The sequence below is a fragment of the Bos taurus genome, chromosome 11 (assembly GCF_002263795.3).
Source record: "Bos taurus isolate L1 Dominette 01449 registration number 42190680 breed Hereford chromosome 11, ARS-UCD2.0, whole genome shotgun sequence".
Classification (NCBI taxonomy): Eukaryota; Metazoa; Chordata; class Mammalia; order Artiodactyla; family Bovidae; genus Bos; species Bos taurus.
The window spans coordinates 1,292,777-1,316,701 of NC_037338.1; the positions used below are offsets into that span (position 1 = coordinate 1,292,777).

General features: G+C 47.9%; 1 protein-coding gene across 3 annotated transcripts in view; it reads right to left on the reverse strand.

The window, feature by feature from the left end:
* Positions 1-23,925, reverse strand: part of ACOXL (acyl-CoA oxidase like) — a 339,747-nt gene that overhangs the window by 56,158 nt on the left and 259,664 nt on the right. For all 3 annotated transcript variants that reach the window (XM_002691158.7, XM_059891623.1, XM_010809768.4), the window contains exon 16: positions 12,036-12,123. In XM_002691158.7, the coding sequence (XP_002691204.4) occupies positions 12,036-12,123 (88 nt within the window). The remainder of the gene's footprint in view (positions 1-12,035; positions 12,124-23,925) is intronic.

A 23,925-nucleotide genomic window follows, 5' to 3' on the forward strand; every position in this document is an offset into this window, starting at 1 on the left:
CGGAGTAGGGGGGAGGGAGGGCGGGTCTGGGCCCAAGTCATCATCACAGCATCGCACAGCGACAGACACACGGGGCTTCACTCCCGTCTCCTCCACCTGCCTCCACATTTAAACAGGCAGGAAAACCCAAACCCTCACAAAGAAAGCAGCTGTGCTATCTACTTTCTTCTCCTTCATGGCTGATTCAAGGAGCCGCCTGCCTCAGGAGGAGGAAAGATGTAGCCCAGCCAGCGTGTGCTCAGGGTCACTCTGGGTCTCTCTCTTCAGAGACTCTGGAGGCAGCTTTCTTCCCGAGTTCACATCCATTGTTGTAACTGCTCCTAAGTGCCCCCATCTGTTCATTTCAGTGGCGGCCACAGAGGTTCCCACCCATCCGAGTAAGTCAAGCCCTCTTTGGTTCAGCCTTTCCACCTTGTGTGACAAAAAGATCAGCCTGCCGACACAGGGAGAACAGTAGATTTTTTAGATAACATACCTGTTAGCTGTGAGGTTGTTAGCTTTGAGGTTGGGGAGTGAGGCGAGGGGGCTGCATAGAAAAAAATGACCCGAGTGAAGTTAAAAAAAAAAAAGGAAAGTGGTAGTTTGGGAGAAAAAAAAAAAATGACAGGCCAGCATGAAACACATACGCCTCTCCCTCTATGGGCTGGTGGATAAATTACGTACAACGGCCAAACCTCTGCAGCCCATTTCTGAAAGACAGACAGGACTCAGCAACACGGTGGGTACCCTACAACTCACCAAATGCCTCTGCCTGGATGCCATCATTAGGACACGGTTACACAAACAATGGGGGAAAGCAAGATGAGCCACACGCACAGCGTCTTTGTCCTTTTTGCAATCAGGCTGGTGAGACGGGGCTCCATCCTGAAGTTCGTTAGCAGGCACAGCTGGCCTGGACATACAACACATGGGGCTGAGCCGCTCAGGAATCCTGTCTCATAACCTTGTTTCGAGCTCTCTCTCAGTCCCAGCTGGCTGACTCAGGCCTGCCTCTCCCTGAGGGCCCTGGGGGGTGAGGGGGTGGGGGCAGGAGCCCCTGGTGTCCGTGCCCGGGGCTCCTGGACAGGGACCCTCGCTGGTTCTGTGGCACAAGGTGGGAGACGGTGGTGGCTGTCCCTCAGCTGTCGCCCCTCACCCGCGTACGACAATGGTGCCCTCAATTCATCTTACAGGATGACCTGTCACTCCAGCTCCTGAAGTCCCCCACCCACCTCTTCTTCATGACAAAACAGGGAAATGTTGAAAGGAAAAGAGCGAGAGAGTGGTGTAAAGGCTGAGTCTTTGCCAGAAGAACTCCAGCTCTGCGTTCAGAATCAACACAGGGCGGGAAGAGGGATGCTTAACTTCTTGGTATCGAGAAGGTGGAGCAGTTCCGGCCTCCTGCCCATGGGGATGGGCTGGAAGGGCATGGGGTGGGCCTCTGTGCCAGGCAAGGCTGTGGTTCCCCGCTCCCCTTGCTCTGTCCGTGTCGCTGCCTGCTTACCTGGCTCACAGGATCCACCCCACACAGCAAGCAGGGCACACAGGCCTGTGTCCCACTCTCCTTCTCTGGGACCGCGAGCAAGACAGAAACTCAGCGGTGCCATTTCTCCAGGCAGACAGGCTCCGGCTCTGTGTAACTAAGTCTCAGCAGCTTCTCTGCCTGCGTGCTGGGGCCACAGCCCTCCCATGGGCCCTCTGCTTCTCCAGGGCAAAGCACCCCTTCAGGCCCAACAACCACCATCTTCCTGCAGCTCTGTCTTCTTACTTGCTGGCCACATTCACTGGTTTTGGGCTCTGTTCTCCACCCATCCCCACCCTGGGCCTGTCTCCAATGCAGGATGTCCCTTGGGACCAGGAAAGTTCCCCTCGAGACAGACTGGGTCAGAAGGTCCCTGTCCCCCTTAGCCCCTCCACTGATGCCCTACCCAGGAAAGGCCAAGCTCTCCAAAGCAGCACCCGACCCTCCCAGCCCACTCTTTCAGGCTCCTTCTCTCAATACTCTTCCCGGCTTCTCCCCAAAAAGCCTCCCTTCCGGTGGAACAGGGGCCCTGGTACTCCCGGACCAGCCCTTCACTTTATCACCTTCACCTTCATCTGCACCTAGCCTCCTCCCAGAATGCACTGCCACACTCTCAACTTTGGATCCTACCCACACTTCGGACCCAGCACCGAGGGGCCCTCTGAGGAGTCTCCTGGGAGTCCGGCAACATCTGCCCAGCCCGGGACCTCTCCCGGCTGTTACATGCTCCAGGGCGCCTTCATGCCCCATGGCAAGTCTTCTTGGCTAACTTATTCTTTCGGTTTTTTTAACCGAAAAAAAAAAAAAAAAGCACCTCTGTAGGGTGCTTTTACCCTACAAAGCTCAACAGGGAAAGGTTTATGCCTTCTGGATTCCAAGTCCTTTTAGCTGCCCTCTTGGACACAGAATCATATTCACCTATAATTACAGAAATCTGTGAGAATTTGTTTTATTTTCTAGGCTGCCTATTAAAAGAGAATTTCTGAGTAATTTTTAGGGCAAAAAAATCACAAGAGATAGCTTTGTCCATCTCTATTTACAATGACGTTACATAAAGTTTCCCCATCGAGGATTCAACGAGCACTTTGATGGCTCAGATTGGGGTCCTGAGTCAGTAAGAGAAGGTAAAATACTGATGAAAACCTTGCTTTTAGTTATATTATGATCACTTTCCCATCTAACATGTGATGCCACTTTGAGCATGTATCAAATCTTGTTAAACTACTATATCTCAAAGGAGGGCCTGCTTTTTTTTTTTTCTCCTTCAGCTCTCACATTTCTGAGTAAAAGCCATCATTTTCCAGTTAATAGAGCATTATATTTTCTCTGCAAACAAATTCCCATAATTTACAAGCAAAGAGAAAGGGAATTCATGGAGAGGAGACACTGCACTATTTTTCCTTCTGACATTTGGGATCTACCATGGGTTAAAAATGATGGTTTTATCTCTGGTGATTTATCAAACTCCAGATTCCCTAAAAGATGAACAGACGCACTGAAGAAAGACTGCATCACCTTAATGCTTCATTTTGACACTCTGGGTATCTAAAAAGAATCTTATTTTGAATCTCCCCCCTCCAGAAACTCAGTCGTTCCCATGATTTACACATTGAATTCTTGTTTTCCAAACACACTTAGGTGAGAACATGCCAGGAGACACACTGAAAGAAAATGGTCACATTTGAAACATACAGATTATTTATAGACAGAAAACTCAAAAACTGAAAGAAAATCTGGTTGTCAACAGACAGTTGCTTTTTCTATGTTTTCTCTGCAGCTCATTTTGGGTTTTGTGTGGGTGGCTCATGTGAACTCAAAGGTTGTTTGCTAAATGTTTGATGAGATTAGGACATGTTGTCTTTTAAAACTTAATGTAAGTTTGTGTATATAGCACATATGTTTAACTTTAGAATATGGGTAACTTTTTAAATATAGAAAGCCATACCTAGAACTGCTGTTATAAGATTTCCTATACTTCTATTTTTATTCACAGTTTAGAAGGTCTTATTCATATTCCTAGTGGAGTCTCATAATAGTTGTGCAGTGGAAATTTTTGCTTTTTTACCTTTTGGGTTAATTTCATCTGCCAACTTGGGCACTCTGTTCGAAAGTACTTAGGTACCAGGAGCTGGAAAGTCAGCATGGCCTGCAACTCAGATCTTTGCAGTTCACCATATAAACTACATCTTTGATCATATAGTGTACAAAGGAGAAAAAAGAAACACTTTTAAACAAGGGCTTATTTATTTACTTATTTGCCTCTTTAGCAATGCTCAGCCATTAGATTCAGGTCCAGCAAGCACTTACGGGCCCCACAAAGTAGGCAGATGGTAGCACCCTGCCAGGATTTGAACCCCGCTTTCTGCTGTGTGGCCCTGGGCAACTCAGGTAGCCTTTCTGAGCCTCAGCCGCATGGGTGGATGGTGGTCCCTCCCTGTCTGCCTTGGAGGGAGACTACCGAGTGCTCATTAATCTTACAGAAAGTCTGTAAGATAGCAAACAAAAATAAAAAGCACGATTGGGCAACCAACGCAGTAAGAAGAGTGAAAAACAGCGTAAGCCAAGTTTAACCTCAGAAAGTACCACCCCCCCAGCCCATCGGAAGTTTAAGAACGCTGGAATGCACATTCTTTAGGGTTTATCTGTAGGAAGGAAAGCCCTTGGGGAGTTGGGGGTGGGAGGGCGTCTCTCAAAATCTGATGCTAAAAAGCCATGGGGGTCAGCCAGCCCCAGGGCAGAGTTCTAGCCCCACACCTTAGACCTGTGTGGTCACAGGCAACTGTCCACCTGAGCGGAGCTTCCTCAAGGCTAAGTGAGGTTGTCGTGGAGACTGAAGCGGGTGACGGGAGCCAGGCACTCAGCACGGCCCTGAATCAAGGGAAGCGCTGAAGAGGCAGAGATGGTGGCCATCAGCCCAGTCGGCCAATGTCCCCAGGGTCAGGAAGGGAAGTGACCTTTTATTAGAGTCTGGGTCAAGTATAGCTGCTAAATTCTGTCCTGAACAAACCTCCACTAAACAAATATTCTTCAGGAATTGAACTTGGCTTTTTCCTCTTGTCTCCCTCTTCCCAGCACAACAGAATCTTGAAGGTCATCTGTCATAAAACCGTCTCATAAACTGGTGCCTTCATCAAAGAAAAGTGAGCTGACAGCTCTCTTGGGGCCTCACAGGTGACCTGCTCCCGGGTGCTGGGGGAGCAGGCCCCAGGGTGGGGGGCTCTGGCGAGGGCAGTGTGGCTGCCCTTATGTAGAACACAGAGCTTGGGGCCCTCAGGTCCGGCTGGCACAGACTCAAATTCACCTGCGTGGCCTGGGGCTTCGGGGAAGGAAACCCTGCCTTCCGATGAAGGGAGCAGCCCGTGCGATGTCGCAGAAACAACCTGCTCCCCTCGCTGGAGCCCGGGAGCCATGCTCCCTCACAGCTGCTCTCCCAGAACCAGGAGGGCTCGGAATAAGGTCCAACATTGGGCGTCGGCATCTTAGAACTTCCTCTCTTCCTCGTCTACTTGCTGATGAGACACAAAATGTAAATCTATGTGGGCTTCCCTGGGCTTCTCAGGTGGCACTAGTGGTAAAGAACCCGCCTGCCAATGCAGGAGACACGGGTTCAATTCCTGATCCGGGAAGATCCTAAGCCCGTGCACCACACTACTGAGCCCAAGCCCCAGAGCCAGTGCTTCACAGTGAGAGAAGTCACCCGAATGAGAAGCCTGTGCACTGCAGCTAGAGAGCATCCCTGCACCCTGAAACCAGAGGAAAGCCCACGAGGCAATGAAGACCCAGCATGGCCAAAAAAAAAAAAAATTGTTTTTAAAAGTGTAAATCTGAGGTGGCAAAGTTGCACACCCTGCCCAGGGTTTCCATGCTGCGGTGCTCAGGTTCAGCTAAACTAATTCTTCCTTTCAGGAGCCACCATCTACGGGAGCACACAGTAAGCCCCGCCCCTGCCTGCAATGGCCTCCATCACCAGGGCTTCCACTCTTCTCTCTCCCATCCTGCTAGTACTGTGCCAGTCCTCACGCTCTCTTCTTCCTGAATTCTGCCACCTCCTGGGCCGCCAGACGGAGGCAACCGTTGTTCCAGACTCCAGGCATTAGGGACGATGGACATTTGCGTGACCCTCTCCCAGCCGCCACACCCTCCGACATGGACCGATCAACCCGCTTTGCTCTCAGGAGTGATGAGTCTGAGATGTGTCCCCCACATCAGAAGGACAGAGAAAACGAATCTGGAGACAATCCTTTTTTTTCTCCAGTGTTGAGGTCTCCAAGACGCTGGTCTGCTGGGATATGGTGGCAAATAGCACCCGCCCACCCTTGGGTCCCCAGACCCCCTCACCGGCCGCTCCCACCCACATATCTAATGGTAGACGAAGATGGAAGGTCAGCAGCGGGGCAGCGGGACCCAGCGCCTCCTTTCCTCAGAGCACCGCCTCAGGGGCTGCGCCACAGCTTCTGGGCCAGCAGAGGGCGCCAATGGCAGAGGACGGCTCACAGGTTGCCACAGCCAATGGAGTAGTACCTGTGGTACTGCTCCCCTCCCCCGCCTGCCAGACTTCCCACGTCCTGCGGTAACAATAGAATGTTCCAGAAACTCATCCAAAGAATGAGATGTGCTGCCTTTTGACTTCTAGTTCCACCACAGAGGTCATGTTTGTCCTTCAAGCTGGAAGGACCCAGGGTTTGGTGGCTACTCTATAGCCTTGAGTCTAAGTTGAGTCTAAGTTTTGTAGTTGAGTCTAAGTTCCTTGAACATCTGGAAGTTCATGGTTCACATACTGTAGAAGTCTGGCTTGGAGAATTTTGAGTATTACTTTGCTAGCATGTCAGATGTTTGAGCATTCTTTGGCATTGCCTTTCTGTAGGATTGGAATGAAAACTGGCCTTTTCCAGTCCTGTGGCCACTGCTGAGTTCTCCAGATTTGCTGGCATATTGAGTGCAGCACTTTCATAGCATCATCTTTTAGGATTTGAAATAGCTCAACTGGAATTCCATCACCTCCACTAGCTTTGTTCGTAGTGATGCTTCCTAAGGGCCACTTGACTTCGCATTCCAGGATGTCCAGCTCTAGGTGAGTGATCACACCGTCGTGGTTATCTGGGTCATGAAAGTCTTTTTGTATAGTTCTTCTGTGTATTTTTGCCACCTCTTCTTAATATCTTCTGCTTCTGTTAGGTCCATACCACTTCTGTCCTTTATTGTGCTCATCTTTACATGAAATGTTCCCTTGGTATCTCTAATTTTATTAAAGAGATTGCTAGCCTTTCCCATTCTATTGTTTTCCTCTATTTCTTTGCACTCATCACTGAGGAAGGCTTTCTTATCTCTCCTTGCTATTCTTTGGAACTCTACATTCAAATGGGTATACTTTTCCTTTTCTCCTTTGCCTTGAGCTTCTCTTCTTTTTTCACTTATTTGCATTATTTGTCCAGATGTTCAAGCTGGATTTAGAAAAGGCAGAGGAACCAGAGATCAAATTGCCAACATCCGCTGGATCATCAAAAAAGCAAGAGTTCCAGAAAAACATCTACTTTTGCTTTATTGACCAAAGCCTTTGACTGTGTGGATCACAACAAACTGTGGAAAATTCTTAAAGAAATGGGAATACCAGACCACCTGACTTGCCTCCTGAGAAATCTGTATGCAATCAAGAAGCAATAGTTAGAACTGGACATGGAACAACAGACGGGTTCCAAATCAGGAAAGGAGTATATCAAGGCTGTATATTGTCACCCTGCTTATTTAACTTCTATGCAGAGTACATCATGTGAAATGCTGGGCTGGATGAAGCACAAGCTGGAATCAAGATTGCCAGGAGAAATATCAATAACCTCAGATATGCAGATGACACCACCCTTATGGCAGAAAGCGAAGAAGAACTAAAGAGCCTCTTGATGAAAGTGAAAGAGGAGAGTAAAACAGTTGACTTAAAACTCAACATTCAAAAAACGAAGATCATGGCATCTGGGCCCATCACTTCATGGCAAATAGATGTGGAAACAATGGAAACAGTGACAGATTTTATTTTTCTGGGCTCCAAAATCACTGCAGATGGTGACTGCAAGCCATGAAATTAAAAGACACTTCCTCCTTGGAAGAAAAGCTATGACCAACCTAGACAGCATATTAAAAAACAGAGATATTACTTTACCAACAAAGGTCCATCTAGTCAAAGCTATAGTTTTTCCAGTGGTCATGCATGGATGTGAGAGTTGGACTATAAAGAAAGCTGAGTACTGAAGAATTGATGCTTTTGAACTGTGGTGTTGGAGAAGACTCTTGAGAGTCCCTTGGACAGCAAGGAGATCCAACCAGTCCATCCTAAAGGAGAAAAGTCCTGAATACTCATTGGAAGGACTGATGCTGAAGCTGAAACTCCAATACTTGGGCCACCTGATGCGAAGAACTGACTCATTTGAAAAGATCCTGATGCTGGGAAAGATGAAAGGTGGGAGGAGAAGGGGATGACAGAGCATGAGATGGTTAGATGGCATCACCGATGCGATAGACATAAGTTTGAGTAGGCCCTGGGAGCTGGTGATGGACAGGGAAGCCTGGGGTGCTGCAGTCCTTGGGGTCACAAAGAGTCAGACACAACTGAGTGATTGAACTGAACTGAATGAAATTCCTAAACTCACACATGACTTTGGGATGAAGTTGTGGCATTTTTTTTCTGCACTTGCAGAATACTCATTCAAGTAACTAGTAATGAGCTAAAGTAACGCTCATTGAAGAAGGTGGTAAGTGCAATTCCACAATTCCCTGGAAAATGAATGCCAAAGCTAAAACTAAATCAAGGTGAATGTCATTTGCCTAAAGAAGAGCCCCACTAACCATGGGGAGGAAACTGATGATCCCATGAAGAATATTGGGAAAAGGACTCATAGCTAAAATGCAGAAATAATGCTTTAATAATGCAGGTGATCACATTTTTATTAATGAAGTCTCCTTAGCAAGGAAGCAAATACATCCTTGAAAGGAGTCTGAAATTAATCCTCTGATAGGCAGAAATCTACACTATTCAAATATTCTAACTATAGTTGCAACCTGAACTGAATGCCTACATTCTAAACTCTAAGTCAGTTTATTCTTAATAAAGTGACTAAGAGAAGGGACCAGAAAAGGGACTTGCTGCAATACAATGGGAACTAAAAACCAAGAGACAATTCAGCATGGAGCTGAAAATGCTGGATGTGTTTTATTTAATTAATGTATTTATGAAATTCATTTCATAAAATCATTCCTCTTTTTGGTTTTTGGACTGGTACACCCTTAAGGGTTCAAGCAGCACCATGTTTCAGCACTGCTATTTCCAGGGCGAGATCAAAACGCGTATCAGAGGAAAGTAATAATTCATCATCGTAATAGTTACATCCCACTTTAGAAACCACTAGAGACTGCTTCACATTCTTATTTCCAACATGGTCTTCCTGAGTTTTCAGGTGACAAATGGAGACTGATGCCAGGAGGCTTTTTTCCTGTTTGTTCCTGATGGAAAGGGCTAGATGCAGAGTTCATTTTCATCTGGGGTGACACTCAGCTCTGAGCTTCGCCGCCTGCTGCTTCCCTTCCCTCCTCGTGCCGCTCCTTTAAAAGTCTCTGGAGGCAACATCTGGGTCCAGTCACTGAAAACAGATGGGTTCTGCCACCTCCTCTCCGGTCTCCCTGGAGACCTCTGCCCGGTGCGGGGCTGGGGAGGGGGCGGGGGGAGTGTGCTATTGGAACCTAATGACATGCTGACTACATTTTTCCTGTGTGTGTTCAGGGCATTCCTGTCATTAGAACCCATCCTGTATCTGTACAGCCCTTCTCATTACGGATGGATTTCCCTATTTCAAGATCTTCCTCAGATTTCTTGATGCTGTCATTGGGTCCTATTATTTTTCTTGCTGTTACAATTTTTCTTCTGTGACTTTCTACAGCCAAATCCTCTTCATCTGTCATGGAACCAGAGGCCAAATTTCCTGAAAATCATCACTTTAGCTTACGGTCACTTTTGCTTACCATCATTTATTGCTTAATCAATAGCAGGTTCAGAATCAGTTTGGATTTCTTCAGCGCTGTGCAATATCAGCTCTTTGAAGTCTCTTCCTGGTGTTAAGACTTCATACATTGGCACCAAGCCTCTTTCTCTGTTTCTTCCTCTTAAGGAAAAAGATCTAAATGTTCTGCTTTGGCTATGGGAACAAAGGCTTTTGTAGATTAGTAATTAAGAGTAATAAAAAAGTTTCATTGAACACTATGAGTCAGCCTTCTCTGGTGGCTCAGCAGGAAAGAATCTGCCTGCAATGCAGGAGACGTGGGTTCAATCCCTGGGTTGGAAAGATCCCCTGGGGAAGGATATGGCAACCCATTCCAGTATTCTTGCCTAGGAAATCTCATGGATACAGAAGGCTGGTAGGCTACAGTCCATGGGGTCACAAAAGAGTTGGCCCTGAGAAGCAGAAGGCAGAAACCAAACAGAGTCTGGGATGTAGATGAGGCGTTGGTTATCCCAGGGTGGACACCGTGTTTAAAGGCTGGCCTTGGGTGTGACGCTCTGGCAGCCTCGCTAACCCTGTGAAGAGCCTGTGCTCTTGGCAAGTTCACCTGAGCACGGGCACATTGACCTGAGCATCCGCGTCCCACTCCTTACTCTTAAGCCCAGGGCCATAAGGCTACCCCGGGTCCCAAGCACTGGACTGCACTCAGAAGGGAGAGGCCCTGGCACTTTTCTACTCCTGAATGCCTGGCTAGGAGGCAGGGTGGTGGGCGGGCCAGGATACTGGACAGGATGCAAGCACTCCTGGGTTGCTGGTGCAACTCTTTTTTTTCTGGCTGTGCTGGGTCTTCGTTGTTGCATGGGCTTTTCTCTAATGGCAGGTGCTGCTGCTGCTGCTAAGTCGCTTCAGCCGTGTCCGACTCTGTGAGACGCCATAGACGGCAGCTCCCCCAGCTCCCCCATTCCTGGGATTCTGCAAGTTGAGGCTATTCTGTAGTTGTGATGTGCAGGTTCTAGGGCACATGGGCTTCAGAAGTTGCAGCTCCTGGCTCCAGAGCACAGGCTCAAGAGTTGTGGTGCATGGGCTTAGTTGTCTTGTGGTATGTGGACTCTTCCCAGATCAGGGATGGAAGCCAGGTCTCCTGCACTGCGGGCAGATTTTTTATCACTGAACCATCAGGGAAGCCCAGGCTTGACTCTTAACAGAACTCATCAAGGAATTCCATACTCTGCACAGCGCCCAGGGATGTACTAGGGCCATTAGACAGGCCCCAGAGCTGAGACGGTGGTCAAATCCACCCCTGCTTTCTGGGAGCCAGCAGTGACCTTGGTATGATGGAAAACTCTATGCAGCAAACAGCAGTCAGCACCTTCTGCTTTTCATACTTTCCCCCCACGGAGGATGGGGCTCCCTGGGGGCTCAGTGCTAAAGAATCCCCCTGCAGTGCAGGACACGAAGGAGACACAGGCTCAGTCCCTGGGCGGGGAAGACCCCCTGGAGGACAGCATGGCAACCCACTCTAGTGTTCTTGCCTGGAGAATTCCACAGACAGAGGAGCCTGGTGGGCTACAGTCCACGGGGCCCCAGAGAGTCGGGCATGACTGAGCAACTGAGCACACAACATTTAGTAAGGGAAAGAGGAGGAGTTGGGCAGGCCCTGCTGCTGCTAAGTCATGTCAGTCGTGTCTGACTCTGTGCGACCCCATAGACGGCAGCCCACCAGGCTCCGGTCCCTGGGATTCTCCAGGCAAGAACACTGGAGTGGGTTTGCCATTTCCTTCTCCAATGAATGAAAGTGAAAAGTGAAAGTGAAGTCGCTCAGTCGTGTCCGACTCTTTGCGACCCCATGGACTGCAGCCTACCAGGCTCCTCCGTCCATGGGATTTCCCAGGCAAGAGTACTGGAGTGGGTTGCCATTGCCTTCTCCGAGGGAGCAGAAATCTTCACGGAGCTCACTCTGTCTTCAATGTTTCATCTTACTTTCTGTGATTTTGAGGCCAAAATGAACATTCACACTACCTCACCCTCGGGGGCTAACACTTTGGACCGGATCACTTTTTGTTTCAGAAGCGGGGAGGACTGTCCAGTTCAGTGTCCCCTGCCTCGATCTGCCAGCAATTCCTGCTCAGTTGCAACAACCAAGATGTTTCCACCTGTCAACAAATGTTCCCTGGAAGATGTAGTCACCTCTGGCTTAGAATCATGGCTTTAGAGGGCAGAACCAGTCCTTGCTAAATTAGGGGGTGGGTTTAAGCAGTTTTGGTCCTTGAACTTCTTCAGGCAGTGACTGCATTGAAACATCCTCACTTTACCCACCCCTCACTTGTTCCTTTGGGAATGACAGTCACCACTGGGCTGAGGGCCAGCGCTGAGGGACCACGCTTGGCCAGCTGGATCCTGGCACATTTGGCATTACGTTCTGTGGGTGTCATTTGGTCAGTGGGGAGTAACTTGGGGACCCTGAATTCAACACAAGGGCTCAGATTGCAGAGTCATCTTCCCAGATAACCTGAGAGTCACTCAATCCCAAATATTTGACAACAGCCACTGACCTCGGTGAATATGCGCCAGAGACAGGCAGGTGATGTGGTGAAGGCATGAATTCCAGGCACTGAAAAAGTCCTCCTTCTCGGTCATCACCTGCCAAATTGACAAGAAAAAAAAAACCAGCTGATGATATTCTTAGAGAATAGAACTTACTAGCGAGGCAGATGGCAGACAAGGCACATCTCAGCACCACCATTAAGCAGGGGTGTGTTGCATGCAAGGGCTTCTGTCACCCCTAAAAGCTTCAGTTAGATGAAGAAATGCCATAACATGCTGAGTCCAGTTTACATGTTGCTATTAATCCCTCACTCATATCAAGCGTGGTGGTGCATGTGCACTCAGTCACTTCAGTCGTTTCTGACTCTTGGCGACCCCATGGACTGTAACCCACCAGGCTCTTCTGTCCATGGGATTCTCCAGGCAAGAATACTGGAGTGGGTTGCCATGCCCTCCTCCAGGGGATCTTCCTGACTCAGGGACCGAACTCAAGTCTCCTGCGTTGCAGGCAGATTCTTTACCACTGAGCCACTGGGGAAGCCCAAGCATGGTGGCACCACGCTGCATTTCTTGAGATGTGACCAGCGTTGAAGAAACAATTTGAAGGAGACAGGCAGAGAATGTGAGATGGTTTTAGTCAGGTCACTCACTGCCTGGAAAATTCTAAATAACAGAACTAACTAAATCTAGTCCGCAACAAAACCAACCCACCTTCCCACCCTCCTCCCCCATATTGTAGTCACGTACTGCCGGGTTTTCAAATTGTTTCTTTTTCTTTCCTCTTCTTTTCTTTTTTGTCTTCTTAAAATTTTTCTTAAAAGCTTTTGCTTGAAATTCATTTCCTGACAGTTCTGGAGGCGGGAAGTCCACTATCAGGGTGCAAGCACAGTTAGGTTCTGGGGGGACTCTCTTCCTGGCTTATGGACGGATGCCTCCTTTCCGTTTTTGCACAGCTGCCCTGCTGCTGCTAAGCTGCTTCAGTCGTGTCCGACTCTGAGACCCCATGGATCGTAGCCCACCAGGCTCCTCTGTCCACAGGATTCTCCAGGCAATAATATTAGGGTGGATTGCCATGCCCTCCTCCAACCCAGGGATCAAACCTGCATCTCTTATGTCTCCTGCATTGGCAGGCAGGTTCTTTATCACTAGCTCTACTTAGGATGCAGAGAGAGTGATCTCTCTCTCTTCTTATAAGGCATCTAATACCATTATGAAGTTCCCACCTTCCTGGCCTCATCTAACCCTACTGACCTCTCAAAGGTGCCATCTCCAGATCCATCACATTGGGAATGAAGGCTTTGACATTTGAATCTGGAGGAGGGATGCAGACATTCAGTCCATAACAATATTCCTTTCGATTTTCATTATAGAATTATATGTACTAATTCTGAGAGGAATCTTATAATAGAAAGGCCATGGACTTTGGAGCTTGAGAAATAGAAATTGAAACTACAGCCCGATTACTATCTACTTTGGTAGTGTGGACAAATTATTTCACTTCTGAGACATTAAAAATTTTTTAAAGTCTGTCATATAGAGTGAAGTAAGTCAGAAAGAGAAAAACAAATATTGTAAACATATATGTATATACATATATATCAAATATCATATGTTAACACACACATATATATATATGGAATCTAGAAAAAATGGTACTGAGGGACATATTTGCCGGGTAGGAATAGAGACGAAGATTTAGAGAATAGATTTGTGGGCATGGAGAGGAAGGGGGTGGGACGGACTGAGAAGGTAGCATTAACAGATACGCACTATGGTGTGTGAGACAGAGAGCGAGCAGGAGGTTGTTGTACAGAACAGGAAGCTCAGCTCAGTGCTCTGCGATGACCTAGAAGGGGTGGGATGCGGGGTGGGGGAGAGAGACTCCAGAGAGAGGGACACCTGTATAATAGAGCTGATTCACATGCTGCACAGCAGAAACCAACACCACACTGCAAAGCAATTATACTCCAATTTAAAAAATGCAACACCAAGTTTTTAAATTTAGATATCATTGACAATAATATATTAGTCTCGGGTGTACAATATAATAATCCGATGTTTGTGTATACTGTGAAATGACCACCACAGTAAGTCTAGTTAACATCTGTCACCATAGTGACATTTTTTTTTCTTGTGATGAAAGCTACAGTTAATAACATAACTGCTTGTATGTTTGAAAGTTGCTAAGAGAGTACATCTTCCAAATTCTCCTCAAACTGTTTCCTGGATACCCATCACCTCTCTAGCATTGGCACTGGAAGTGGCCATGTCTGACCTGTGTGAGGAATATGGACTCAGGATGATTATGCTCTTTATTCATTTAAGGAGTATATTTTTCAGCTTTACTCTGTGTGAGATGGTCTTTCAGTCACTCTAATGAAGGAAATGGTTTGCTTTACTTGGTTTTTCAATCAGTGGGAAGTGAAGAAATAGAATTGGAAGCAAATAAGAAGGAAAAGGATAAACAGAAAAGAGAAAGATGCCGAATCACAGAGTTGGCAGAGTCCTGTCGGTGGAGTTTGGAGGCAGATTCTTATCTGACCAGAGCAGAGTGTGAAATTTGGCATTTCTGGGGTTTCTTTGTTTCTTGCCTTCGTTTGGAAAACCTAAGGGCTTGATATTTAAACTTTCAGCATTTTCTTTGCTCAGAGAAATAATACTCAAGTAGAAAGCTAGAATATCATTATTGGAAGGACTGCTGCTGAAGCTGAAGCTCCAATAGTCTGGCCACCTGATGCAGAGAGCCAACTCAATGGAAAAGACCCTGATGCTGGGAAAGATTGGGGGCAGGAGGAGAAGGGGATGACAGTGGATGAGCAGGCTGGATGGCATCACCGACTCGACAGACATGAGTTTGAGCAAGCTCAAACTCCAGAAGTTGGTGATGGACAGGGAGGCCTGGCGTGCTGCAATACACGGGGTCGAAAAGAGTCAGACATGACTGAATGACTGAACTGAACTCAGTCTGTGTATCTGCTTCCCATTTTTCTTCAGCTCACACTCTGAGTCCTCTGGTTGGAAGATTACCTGCCTCCCACTGCTTCCCGGTTCCTGCAGGGCCTGGAGGTCAGACTCCTTTGTAAAAACCCTCCTAAAACAGAGTGCTTTGTGCTCCAGTGGAAAAGTTGGCATAGCAGAACGTCTCTGTCCATGTATAATTTAGCATGATCACCTGGGGCAGCAGGCACAGCTCAGAGGACCATGTCACGTGTGCCTGGGGTCCCCACGCAACTGGGGCATCTCATGACAGTGGAGGGAGAGGAAAGCATCTGTTTTGTTCCCTGCATCGGTGTCACAATCACAACTGAAAAAGCACGGTAGAGATAGGTGATACTCAAGCAACAGCCCACACAGCATCTTTCGCAGAGGTGAGGACAAGAGCTGGCCAAACACTCATGGCCCGAAACTGCCCGATCACACTGCAGAGGAAGAAGCCAAGAATCCACACCAAAGCCTGGTGGACAGGCTCTCCTAAACATGCTTCGGCTGCCCCCACTGTCACATGGGAAGGAGAGAGGAATCTCCTTGTATCAAATATAACGTGGATGTGTCCAAACAGAATTGCGGGACACTTTTAGATTTTTTAAAGAGTCAGTAGATAGAGTAAGTTTTCATGAGCCTGATCAAGAGCAAAGCAGAGACAGAAGACTGGCTGGACTACACGGAACCCTGAATGAAGAAGGCACATCAGATTGAAGAAGCTTGCAGAGGGCCCTCTGCAAAACTGGCTATGGCTGAGCCCTTCCGCCAGGATGTTGTTGTTTAGTCGCTAAGTCCTGTCTGACTCTTTGCAACCCTGTGGACTGAAGCCTGTCAGTCTCCTCCACCCATGGGATTTCCCAGGCAAGAATACTGGCGTGGGTTGCTAGTTTCTCCTCCAGGGAATCTTCCTGACCCAGGAATTGAACCTGCATCTTCTGCATTGGTAGGTGGGTTCTTTACCCACTGAGCCACCAGAGAAATCCCCAATAGGATGAGACAAAAGTGAAGATCAAGTTCAAGTTAAGGAGAAAGGCCCCTGGCAGCCAATTCCTAAGTGCTTTTCCTTATATGTCAACATCACAGTGCTGCTGCAAGACCCACTGGAGAAGGCTCAGTGCAACCTCATCCTTGCTGGCAAGTGGCCCCTGGCCCTCCACTTACCGGATGGAAAGGTTGACATGACTGTCCTCTACCCTCCACAACTCCCCCCAGACCATGGAACATGTTGATAGGAAGGCAGCTTCACGAGGGCAGATGCCCAGAAAAGAAGCCAACTGAGAAGCCTCTGGTCCCTTGAGTTAGCTGATGGGCGGGAAGCAATAAGCTGAAGCCACACAGGTCCATACACTGAGGCAGGGTGGCCTTTGAACAGTGTGTGGGGGCATACTTCATCCCACGATCAGGTGGTCCAAGTGAAAAGACCAGAAGATCAAACCCTAGTTCAGCCTCTAAGTGCAGACTCAGTGCTAACTGCAGAATGTCATTGTCAGCAACTGTAACCCTGCAGATAACTGTAACCCAACTCCAACGCACAGAATTTTTACATTTACTTACTGCACAAAAACACGGTAGAACAACAGAAATCAACTATTTAACCCTCCAAAGTTAAAATATCTTAACACGAGGTTTCATTAAAGATGGCATGGTTGGGACTTCCCTGGTGGCACAGTGGTTAAGACTCTGCTGACAATGCAGGGAGTGCAGGTTTGATCCCTGGTCGAGGAACTAAGACCCCACAGTGCAGTGCAGAATGGCTGAAAGATTTTTTTTTTTAACGGCATGGTTGTTCTTTACTTCAAGCAGTAAACTTGCTGTTGAAAACTTGAGCATAAATTAGCCTTCCCCATGGTGCTCAGTTGTGTCTGACTCTTTGTGGCCCCAGGGACTATACAGCCCACCAGGCTCCTCTGTGCATGGAATTTTTTAGGCATAAATTAGCCTTATGAAAGCAAATCCTTCTTAAACTGCATCAAGCAACAGACACTGTTTCAAGCCCTTAAGTTGCACTTGCTCATTTAGCCTTCAGAAGCCCTGGAGATAAGTATTACTGATATATTTTACTATCTTCATTTTGCAGGGGGAAGGTTGAGGAGTTTGCCCAAGGTTGGAGACATGGGTTGGGACTGGGTACCCAGTTTTAGGAGCTCACATTTCTAGTCACAGGATACACTGCCTCCCAATGGACTGATGGAGAATTAGCTCCCTGTCCCTCCCAAATACATAGTTTATAGAGATGCGTTGTCACACCTGGTCATATTTGATGTGAATGACATCCCACACTTAAAGCCTCTAAGGGAAATAAGTGCTTATTTCCTAATAAGTCATCATACAGCTAAGACAGAACTGAACTCATAAAGAGACCCCTGCTGCCTCATCTTTGGTGAATACCCACATCCATTCCCCCTTTTTCTTTTCTAGAAACACCCCCAAATAGGTTGGGCAGCAATATAGCCAGTTAAAAACACTTACCTCCCTACAGAGGATTTATTAAAAAACCTCAGCTAACATCATATGTAATAGTAAAAGACTTAAGTGCTTTCCCTCTGAATCAGGAAGAAGATGAGAATGTTCATATCTCCACTTCTATTCAACATTACTGCAGGTTCCAGCCAGGGCAATAAGGCAAGAAAAAGAAACTAAAGGCCGAGAGTTTGGAAATGAGTAAGAGTGTCTTCACTACAAAAAGACGTGATTTTTTACATAGAAAATCCTAAGGAATATACGATAAAACTGCTAGAATTAAGAAGTCAATTAAGCAAACATAAGATATAAGCCTTTGATATACAGATCAAAAGTGAAAGCCTCGTCAATCAGTTTTGTCTGACTCTCTTCGACCCCATGGACTGCAACCCGCCAGGCTCCTCCATCCATGGAATTCTCCAAATAAGCATACTGATGAGGGTAGCCATTCCCTTCTCTAGCAGATTTTCCTGACCCAAGAATTGAACAGTCTGAGTCACCAGGGAAGCCCATACAAATAAAAGTCAACTGTATTTCTGTATTCTAGGAATGAATAATTGGAACTTGAAATTGAATCCACTTGCCAACACAGAAGACGCAAGAGCTATGAGTTGAATCTCTGGGTCAGGAAAGTCCTCTGGAGAAGGGAATGCCAGCCCGCTCCAGTATTCTTGCCCAGAGAATCCCGTGGACAGAGGAGCCTGGTCGGCTGCAGTCCATGGGGTAGCAAGAGTCGGACACGACTGAGAAACTAACCCACCACCACCGCCCAGTTACATGGAGACGTTTCCTGTGCTTTCGGCTGTGTGAGGTCTCCTGCTGGCATTCAGTAGGTGTTCTGTGAGACTTGTTCCAGGTGTAGAGCCATTTGTGATGCGTTTGTGGGTGGAGGTGAGGGCGGAGGTGGGCAGAGGGGAGGTCCGTGTCCTTCAACTCCACCATCTGATTAGACCCCCTGGGCTCCTGTCTCTGGCAGCATTTAAAACATTTGTATTCAGCTCCAAATCCATTTGCTGTGTCCTTTGAATTTGTTTTCCGTGCTGTTTAAATCTACCCTCTTCCTTTTTATTTTACTGTGGAGAGAAGGTGGAAATCAGTTGGGCGGGGGCGGGAAAGAGTCCAGTCCTGACCAATAACCATGCAGGCCTTTATAAGTTTGCTAAGCTTGGATATCAGATTCTACAAAACACTTTAGGTACCATATGTCTTAAATTATATCCATCCGATATGGGGAATAATACAACATGCAGTTATTTTAAAATTTTATAGAGAAGAAAAGTAGGTCAAACAATGATTTTTCCTTACTTTCTGCTTCTCCGGCTGTCCACAGAAGCCCACTCCCCTAGACTCGGGAGCCTTTGTCCAGGAGGAAGTAATCTTGCCCAGCAGATGAAAGTGAAACTGTCTGTCACTCAGTCATGTCGGACCCTTTGCTACCCCTGGACTGTAGTCCATCAGGCTCCTCTGTCCATGGAATTCTCCAGGCAAGATTACTGGAGTGGGTTGCCATTCCCATCTCCAGGGGATCTTCTCAACCCAGAGATTGAACCCAGGTCTCCTGCATTGCAGGCAGATTCTTTTACCCTTTGAGCCACCAGGGGAGAAGCCCAGTAGATGACCACCTGGTAAAGTATTGGAAATGGTGCACCCCAAACCATACAGGATTTCTTCTCCTTCTCCTTCAGTTTCTCTTCTTTCCCTTCTCTCTAGCAGGTGGAACTTGTGGTCTGGCTTCCCCACACTTAGCCCACCTGCAGCACATGCTCACCTGGCCTCTCAGCCCTTTTGCTGCAGACTCCTCTGTAGCCCTTTGTAGCGCTGGCAGGAGAGGCGGGGGTCTGCCTGGGTCCCGCCTGCATTTCTCTCTGTGACTTCACCCTTGGGGCGGCCAGAGGACAAGTCTCCCTCCAGGATCCCCGAAGGCCAGTCCTCACCCAGTCGGCCCACGTCCCCACCTTCTGTCTCTCCGCCTGTCTGACTGTCTTGTCTTTCTGTGTGTGGGCGTGCATGTATGTGCACGTGTTCTTAATATATTTTTCTGCCTTCCAGTATTTTTTATGTCTATCTTTATTTCATTTCTCTGTATCTCCCTCTCAAGATGAGTTCTTTCTCTCTATTTTAAAAAAATTTTTATTTATTTATTTGGCTGCATTGGGTTTTAGTTACCCGTGGCATGCGGGATTTTAGTTCCTCTCCCTGGGACTGAACCTGCATCCCCTGGATTGGAAGGTGTATTCTCAGCCACTGGGCCACCAGGAAAGTCCCTCTTTCTCTCTTTTTGCAAACTTACTTCACCACTTTTCACTTGTCTATGTATCTTTAATGTTTCCACAGTTCTCTGCCTTTCTGTATTTTCTTTATTTTTCTGGGTTTCTGTTCTGGTTTTCTTCCTCTCCTCTCCTATTTCTATGTCTACAGTTCTGTCTTTTTTTCCTGCATTGTTCATCTGTCTTTTCTCCTGTCTCCTCTTTCTTTCTTCTCTTATGTGTTTGCCCACTACATTATTTCTTCCTTTGCTCTTTAGGCTTACTTCCAGATTAAGCTTGGTTTCCTCTGTGTGGCTTTGGAGAGAGGACCCCTCTCCTGGCCACCAGCAGCCTCTCCCGGAACGCTGCTCTCTTCCAAAGCTCTGTTCTTGCATCGATGGGCAGGGGCTGGTTTGTCTGCCACTAGCAGCTCAGAGAAAGCAAGGTGGCTGGGTCCACCAGCTGTCAGCTCACTGGTGGCTTCCTGAACTGGGAATATGGGATTCTTTATACCATTACCCTAAGCTTTGAACCTGAACTGGGAATATGGGATTCTTTATACCATTACCCTAAGCTTTGAACCTGAGCTACAATTCCAGGAGAGCCAGATAAATACATTTCATCCAAGATCTTGCAACCCATGCAAAAAAAAAAGTGAGAAAGGACACAGGATGCCCACTGCTCCTGCCTGTTCCCTACGAAAAGGAGAAGTAAATATTCTCCAGATGTCCCAGAGATGGCTGTGTCTTGGCTTTGGGGACCCCAGGGGAGGGGCTAGTTGTGAAATTCATGATGATCTCAGAGCTCGGGTCAGAGTTTGAACCCAGGGCCCTCTGCTCTACCACCCATCCCATCCCAGAGACACTCGCTGGGCCCCAGCTGGGCACCAGAGCCTCACTCCCTTCCCTCAGAGGTGGCCGGTGGCTGCAAGACCAAGGTGGGTGGAGGAGCCCTCCTCTAAGGATGTGAGCCGAGGGGGTGCAAGGCTGGGGTTCCCAGAGGAACACACCATGAAAATGATGGCTGGTGTGATGCCATGTAGAGGCCCAGCATCTCGGATCTTCCCAGCACACCCATGTGCCCCATGGCACTGGCCCTGGGTTTTACAGTGAGTCCCAGGGAAGTCCAGTAACAGGCTCTAGACCTGGAACGCAGATGTATCTGTTGGCCAGGGCACGCCTCATCCCCCACTATCAACAAAGCTTGTTCAGCACAGCCATGTGACTGCAGACCTGTTCCCCATACACACCCTCACTGTTCACACAGGAGCCTCCCCTCCAGACAGCCTGGGCCACAGCAGCAGAGACAGCATCCTCCTCAACTGCGTGGGGAGCAGGTTCTCCATTCAGTTCAGTTCAGTAACTCAGTCGTGTCCGACTCTTTCCAACTCCATGGACCGCAGCATGCCAGGCCTCCCTGTTTATCACCAACTCCCAGAGTTTACTCAAACCCATGTCCATTGAGTCGGTGATGCCATCCATCTCATCCTCTGTTGTCCCCTTCTCCTCCTGCCCTCAGTCTTTCCCAGCATCAGGGTCTTTTCCAATGAGTCAACTCCTCGCATGAGGTGGCCAAACGATTGGAGTTTCAGCTTCAACATCAGTCCTTCCAATGAACTCCCAGGACTGATCTCCCTTAGGATGGACTGGTTGGATCTCCTTGCAGTCCAAGGAACTCTCAAGAGTCTTCTCCAACACCACAGTTCAAAAGCATCAATTCTTCGGCGCTCAGCTTTCTTTACAGTCCAACTCTCACATCCATACATGACCACTGGAAAAACCATAGCCTTGACTAGACAGACCTTTGTTGGCAAATACTAGCTTGGCTGCAAAGACACTTGCACATGATGCACACAGCATGGCTCCTCTCCCTCCTCAGCCATCCAGTCTCAGGACACTCACCCCTGCCTACTTCAGAGTGGTGTATGTACCCTTCTCTCCACCTTCCCCACCCACTGCTCCCTCCAAGTTTCTCCTGAGAGCTCCCCTCCACATCATGGTCCAAATGTGCACCCTCTGGTCTCCACCAAGCTTGCACATCCGTCCATTGGAGCCCTTCTCATCACATTGCTCTGACTAGAGCAGGACTGAGACTTGCCTGGTACCCAGCCGAGTTGGGCAGGGCCAGTGGGAACATGAAAGACTCCCCTCTCACAGACAGGTGGTGGGAGTAGAGGTGGATTCCAGGCAAAGGGCTGGAATGCAGCTGGATGCAGAGGGCACAGAAATACAAGAGGAAATTTTGTAGAGAGGAATACAGACAACCAAGATGTGCGGGGCTCCAGGTCAGGCTTCTCACTGCAGGGCAGTAATAGAGACTGCAGCTTTGGGGGGATCTTCCAGGGTCTCCGCAGCTTCTTCTCTCACCGGTGCTACCCCCCAAGCTCTGGTCTGGGTCCTGGCAGTACGAACAGGTCCCCAAGACAGAGCCCTTTCCTAGCAAAGACCTGACTATTTTTGTCCAGGAGTGGGTACGGGGCAGGGGGACACATGTGCTTGATCTGACCTGTTTCTGAATCTTTTCACCACTAAGGCTTGGCTGAAATTGTTAGAAGATGAAATCAATAGGCTCTTGGCAAAGGGCTCCTATAATTGAATACATTACTTCCCAGTTTTTCCTCCTTTTCCCTTTTTGTGTCAAATGAAGAGTCTGCTTTTTATTACTGAGTCTTTCAGAACAGAAAACGAATATCAGATGATACAGCTTCTTTGGTCATTTAGCCTACGTTTGAATACATGCCCCTGAAATTGATCTTGATCATTCCCAACAATGGATATGTCAATAAACAGATGGGTGATGCCTTCCTCCTTTCCTAGCAGTGTCCTCCTCTTGAAATCGCTTCTAACTGTTTCGGTGGAGGAGGAATAGAGGGGGGGGGTAGGGGGTGGAAATCAGGAGACCATAAATAGATTTTACAGGCACTGAAGCATGCATTTGGAGTACCATCAGCTAGAAAGATCTTGTTTCAAGAACACGATCTTTGCATTTAGCTGAAGACGATGTTATGGAACCTGACTGCCCTTAGTGACTGCCTAAAGCTGTCATAAGGCAGAATAATGTACATTTAATATGGGAAAGAAATCAACCCTCAGGATCTTTGTTTCCTGATTCTCTGCAGCAGCTCAGCTGGTGCTTGGCCCATAAGACAGCTGGTGGAGGCGTTCTTGGGACTGTGGGAGAAAGGTCAGGGGTGCGGCACACAGGGGTGCGACCCCATGGGGGTCTAGAGTGAAAACAGGAAACAAGAAACTGGGATGGAGAGCACAAAACCCGCTGGACTTTGGACTCCATAGGGCTCTGTGGCCTCAGTGGCCACCAGTGACATCGGATCTCCCCCAGAAGCCCTGGGGGCACTCCTGACTCCACCTTCTGCATTCTCTCCATTAAACTGGCCCAAGTCTCACCCCCTACCCCTCACACTCACTGCTGTGCATGCTAAGTTGCTTCAGTCATGTCCAACTCTGTGTGACCCAAAGGACGGTAGCCCTCTGCCACCCCTCCTAGTTCAGACTAGATCCCAGCTTTTCTGGGGTGATGGTTTCTGTGGCCTTCCAAAGGGCCACCCTCTCATCACTGACTCCAGAATGATCTTCCTGACACCAACGTGCTCTGGCCGCTTGCAGGGAAGGCAGAAGGTTCTAGACCCCATACTCAGGGTGTGCAAGGCTCCCTGCAGCGAGGACCCACCGCCACTGCAGTCACTCCACCAGTGCAATCACCCCACTGCAGCTTCTGCTGGACAACAACGTGAATCAGCTCATAGTACACATACATCCCCTCCCTTTTCAGTCTCCCTGCTAGCCGCCCCACCCCACCTCTCTTTGTCATCACAGAGCGCTGACCTGAGCTCCCTGTGCTATACAGCTGCTTCCTGCTAACTAGCTCTTTCACACATGGTAAAGTAGATATGTTAATCCCAAGCTACTTGGTCCTTGAAAGGATGCTCAGCACCAGTAGTCATCAGGGAAATATAAATGAAAACCACTATGAACTATTACCTCCCACCTTTTAGAATAGCTATTGTCAAAAACAAGAGATAAAAACTGTTGATGAAGATGTGAAGAAAAGGGAATCCTTGCGTACTGTTGGTGGCAATGGAAATTGGTACAGCCACCATGGAAAATAGTATGGTGGTTTCTAAAAAATTAAAAATGAAACTACCATATAGATCCAAGAATACTACTTGGGATATTTATCTGAAGGAAATGAA